Source organism: Chrysochloris asiatica, unplaced genomic scaffold (genome assembly GCF_000296735.1).
Source record: "Chrysochloris asiatica unplaced genomic scaffold, ChrAsi1.0 scaffold00132, whole genome shotgun sequence".
Taxonomy (NCBI): Eukaryota; Metazoa; Chordata; class Mammalia; order Afrosoricida; family Chrysochloridae; genus Chrysochloris; species Chrysochloris asiatica.
In genome coordinates, this window is record NW_006408650.1 from 421950 (window position 1) to 427683 (window position 5734).

A 5734-nucleotide genomic window follows, 5' to 3' on the forward strand; every position below is an offset into this window, starting at 1 on the left:
CAGAGGACTCTAAATGCTGGTGAGGATGTGGAGAGACTGGGACCCTACTACATTGTTGGTGGGAATGCAAAATGGTCCAACCACTCTGAAAAACAGTATGGCGCTTTCTCAAAAAGTTAGAAATAGAAATACCTTTGTTGTTGTTAGGTGCCATCAAGTCGGTACTGACCCATAGCAACCTTATGCACAGCAAAACGAAACACTGCCCGATTCGGGGCCAATCTCAGTACTATTGGCACGCTTGAGTCCACTGATGCTGCCACTTGGCCAATCCATCTCGTTGGGGGTCTTCCTCTTTTTCTCTGGCCCTCCACCTTACCAAACATGATATCCTTCTCCAGCGACTGGTCCCTTCTGACAATATGTCCGAAGTGTATACCTTATGAACCGGCAATTCCACTACTTGGTATAGATCCACCAGAAATATGAGCCATAACACGAGTAGATCTATGCACACCACTGTTCATAGCAGCACACTTATAATAGCAAAAAGACGGAGGCAGCCTAAGTGCCATCAATGGAACAATGGATAAACAAACTGTGGTCCATACACACAATGGAATATTAGGCTACTGTGATGAATAACAAGGAAGCTACAAGGCATCGCATAACATGGATGAACCTTGGGGACATTATGCTGAGTGAAACTAGTCAGTCACAAAAGGTCAAATATTGCATAGGACCATGATTGTAAAAGCTTAAGAAAAGATGGTGGTGGTGGTGGTGGTGGTGGTGTGCCGTGGGGTCGGGCTGTGAATCTTTACGGGAGCAGAAAGCCTCATCTTTCTCCCGCAGAAAATTGGTAGTTTCAAACTGCTGACCACAAGATCAGCAAGCCAACTCATAAGCACTACGCTACCAGAACTCTCTTCTTTTAGTATGGCTATCCAGAAAAGATACCCATACTCAAAGAAAAAAAAATCTTCGTTGGTTACCAGGGGTGGGAAGGAGGGGACAGTGGGGCACAGGGTAGGGGATAGGCACAGCATAGCTCAGGTGGTGCGGAGGGCAATATATAAGGAAGGGGAAGGGAGATGGAAGAACAAGGTAGATAAGGGAACATTTAGGCAGGTTTGAATGGGTTAACTGGGACAGATGTAAATATTGATGTATATTCAGCCTTAGAACAACAGGGCGCCGTGATACAGGGATCGAGGCATAGTCTGAATGGGTAAAAGAGGGGAAATCATGTTAAGATGCTTGACTCTCTAATGGGTATGGTTTCCCTTGCCTACTATTGTAAAATAGACACTTGAGTGGGGATAGAAAGGAAGACCAGGAAATATGATGACAGAAAGCTTGTAAGCCCGTCTTCAGTCTATAACTGATTGGAATACCTAAAAGGGGTTGTAGAATTTGCCTAGTGAAACAGGCTTCTTGCAGAGCCTTGGTAGTGTATAGGACCTTAGGTGGAATCCTGAGCTCCATCCAGAACCTTCTGAGGTGGGACATTCCCACTTGAAAGGACATGCAGACCAGCCAGGAGTGGCTAGAGGAACAGAAGATGCGTCCTGAAAGAAAGACCAGCAGGAAAATAAAAAACAAAAAACCCGGCAGTCTGTTTGACTATTATAAGAACAAGCAAGCTGTTCATTGGAGAGCCATCAAGCAAGGCAAGTAATCCAGTCTCTTCAGGAGAAACCCCCTCTGAGACTGAAACACAAAGGGAACACAAGAGCAGGCATGTAAGCTAGCTGGCAACTGTGTTGGTCTACATGTGAGTGGACATGGGATTGGAAGTCAGTTTGGTCGACATTTAACCATTTTAGGAGGTAGCATATATAATAAAGACCACAGCCTTCGGTATGGGTTGCCTCTCAATGTAAATAAAACAAAAATCCTCACCAATGGACCAATACACAACATCCATATATATGGAGAAGTTGTCAAAGACTTCATTTTGCTCAGATCAACTATCAACACTCATGGAAACAACAGGTAAGAAATCAAACGATGTATTGCATTAGACACATCTGCTGTACAAGGCCTTTTTAAAATGCTGAAGAGCAAAGATGTAAGTTTTAGTAGTAAGGTGCACCTAACCCAAACCATGGTACTTTCAATAACCTCATATGCATACGAAAATTGGATGGTGAGTAAGGAAGACCACAGAAGAATTGATGCATTTTTGAGTTATGGTGTTGGAGGAGAATATTGAAAATACCATGGACTTCCAAAAGGACAAACAGATCTGTGTGGGAAGGAGTACAGCCAGAGTGCTCCTTGGAAGCCAGAATGACCAGACTTCATCTCTCATACTTTGGACATATTGTCAGAAGGGACCAGTCATTGGAGAAGGATATCATGTTTGGTAGGGTGGAGGGTCGGAGAAAAAGAGGAAGACCCCCAGTGAGATGAAATGGTACAGTGACAGCAGCAATGGGCACAAACGTAGCCATGATTGTAGGTTGGCCCAGGACCAGGCAGTGTTTCATTCTGCTGTGCACAGGGTTATTATGAGGTGGTACCAACTCAATGGCACCTAACAACAACAACAACAACAACCTTAAGAAACAAAAAATGGAAGAGCAAAGTGAAGCCAGAGCAGCAGAGAAATAATAACGCGAGCAGAAAATGACATGAAACAGAAATATCAGTGAATAAAAAGGTGATTATTTGAAAAGATCAATTAAAATTGATATGCATCTAGCCAGATGGGATCAGGAAAAAGCAGATGTAAAAAGAGGAATATAGGAAGATTATGAAAAGTTTCATGCCAATAAAATCAGATAAAACTGACAAATTCCATGAAAGGCACAAACTACCAAAGCAACTTCAAGAAAAGAATAAATCGTGAGTTATTTTATCCTACAAACTTGGAGGACGACAGGGGGGGACAGGGGGGAACAGGGGGGAGTGGCAGATTCTCCACATGAAAAAATGTGCAAATATTATTAAGAACTGATTAAGCACCTAAGTACTGAGGAGAAACACGAAGGACACAGTACAGACACTGATGGCATGTCTGGTCCAAGATTCTTTCTGGGAAAGAGGCCCAAGGCCAGGTTTTTAAAAAATTCCTGTTCATGCTGGTTTTGAAGAAATGTTATTTCTGTGTGATCTGTTCTAGGGAATCAATCCTGAGGGCCAATATGGTGGGGGGGGAATGCACTGGGTGTGATTTCTTTTCCTAATTTAAAGCACATAAAGCACTTCATAAAATCATGCCTGCTACCTATTGGAATTAGTACTAGACAGGATTCACTAAGACAAGTGAAGTCATCTTCCCAGGCCTTACGGTAGTTCAGGAAAAGTGATCTGACGTGACTTCCACAAACTGCAGGCAGGGGTGTTCATTATTTAGTCCCTGACCTACTTCTCAAAGACCTTTCTTGCTCATCTTCATAAACAATCTAGCGATAACTTCACCTTGGGACACTTTTTTACTGAAAGGGAAGAGACAGCCGTCACTTCCAATTGGGGCCTCCCTCTGAGAGGCCAGTGCCTGATGACAGACAGAGACAAGCTGTCAGGTGGCAGGAAAGCAGGTCCAGCTAGTGGCAATTCCCCTGTGAAACACCATGTCCAAGAGACAGCATGAATAGAACATGACGGTAACCTTGCTGATTCCAAGTCAGCATCCTGGGTCCTGTCACTGCCTCTCCAAAAGACAAACAGCTCACAGTCAGCCTGACAGCCTGACTCACTGGCCCGTCCATCAACGGAAAGGACCAGGTGTGCCAACACCTGCTCTCATCCCACTTTTTTTTCACCCCTAAGTGACATTTACTCTCGTGGGACCTTGCAGGATGAAGAAGGTAAATGGTGGAGAATGCCTGTTGTCATCAAAATCAAAGAAAATATAATCCACATACTTTGAGATGTACATTAAAAACTTACCTTATAACCAAGAAACAGTTGGCTCTATTTCCAACAGCAAAATAGTCAGCTGTGGTCAAAATATCGATTCCATGAGGAAAAGTACCCTAATCAAAAAAAGGGAAAGGGAAAAAAGATGAGGTCATCTGAAACTCCAGTGACAACAGCTGAACGTGTCACCATTTGAGTGAAGAGGCATGACACCATGGACAGAGAAATACTGGCTCCCAAGCCTCCCACTGAGGCCAAGACAGGCAGTCCTGGGCCATAGCATATGCTAAGTTACTATAAAGCCTTTAAAGTGTTTAGCTTTTGCAAATAACACAAGCATTTCAACTTTAAAGTGTCCTGAGGGACCTTTCTTAATACATACCCCCATACAGAGGCACCAGATCCCTGTGCCTCACCTGGCAGACCCCAGTCAGACCCACTGGGGAGGGTCATAGCGGAACTCTAGAAGTGCCTGGTCTGGAGTGGAGACAAGAGCCCACACTTTACACAGCCCCTGGGAGAGCGAAACCACTCAACACGGAACAGCACACAGCTGGTGCCTAATAATCAGACGAGCAGCAAATCCTCAGGTGAGGCACCACCTGGTCACAGAGGCTCAGCCCCCAGCCCTACCCACAAAGTCTGCAGGTCATTATGAGTGCTACCACCAGCTGCTTGAAGTATCGGGAAAACTAGAATCAAAATTACTACTGCTAAGAAAACACATATGACAAAATTTTCATCAAGTAGACAGCCTCACCACTGAACCAAGAAACAACATCCATATAAATGGAGAAAAGACTGACGTTGTCGAGCACGGGAGAGTGGCTTTCATTTTGCTCAGATCATCCATCAGCACTCGTGAAAGCAACAGTCAAGATATCAACCAACTGCATCCAGCATATCTGCTGCATGAGGCCTCTCTGAAGTCTTCCAGAGCAACGATGTCGGTTTGAGGATTAAGGTGCGCCTGGCTCAAGTCATGGTATTTTCAATAACGTCATATGCATGTGAAAGTTGGACGGTGAATAAGGAAGATCGTAGAAGAACTGATGCATTTGAGTTCAGAGGAGAATATTGAAAGTACCATGGGCTGCCAAAAGAACCAATAGATCTGTGTTGGAAGAAGTGCAGCCAGAGTGCTCTTTGGAGGCCAGGATGGACAGATTTTATCTTTCATATTTTGGACATATTTTCAGGAGGGACCAGTCACTGGAGAATGATATCATGTTTGGTAAAATGGAGGGTCAGACAAAAAGAGAAAGACCCCCAACTAGATGGATTGGCACAGTGGCAGCAGCAGTGGGCTCAAACATAGCAGCGATTGTGAGGTTGGGCCAGGACTGGGCAGTGGTTTTGTTCTGTTGTGCACACGGTCTCTGTGAGGCCGTATCCACTCACTGGCATCTAACAACAACAGAAATCCATATCACCACTGACCACAGAAGAAACTGTTTAAAAGATCTCAGAATATCTCCCACTCTTGTGGAGTTGGTCGGTCCACTGCTTCTTTCTTCCAAGAGTTCCACAGTTCCCAGGAAATTAGAGGGAAGCCACTTGAGACTCCCAACAGCCCTGGCAGGAGCAGAGTTCAGAAAAATGCACCAAGCCAGCAACACCCCTGACCAGCCTCCTGTGCCTCAGGGCATGGAAGAATCTATACAAATACACACTGTTAGGGTGCCCCATTACCCGTCTCCACAAACACCCTAGCCATCCCCACTGACTCATCTGTCACAGTCCTGGTCCCTGTCAGCTCATGCACCATGCTGCTCCCCACCCAGCGTGCAAACATCAGTTCCTAGGTAAAACTGATACACAAAATCCTACATCTAAAATTCTATTTCCAATTTTTATATGAAATTCTGTATGCTTATTAACATTTACACATCGGTAATGGTGGTTTGGTGTTCAAGTTGTCTAA

The 5734-nt window shown here is 44.6% G+C and overlaps 1 protein-coding gene across 1 annotated transcript in view; it reads right to left on the reverse strand.

The window, feature by feature from the left end:
- The window catches only part of TBCD (tubulin folding cofactor D), a 199870-nt gene that overhangs the window by 70658 nt on the left and 123478 nt on the right, over window positions 1-5734 (reverse strand). Inside the window, exon 17 of the mRNA XM_006869613.1 lies at window positions 3841-3926. Coding sequence (XP_006869675.1) covers window positions 3841-3926 — 86 coding nt within the window. The remainder of the gene's footprint in view (window positions 1-3840; window positions 3927-5734) is intronic.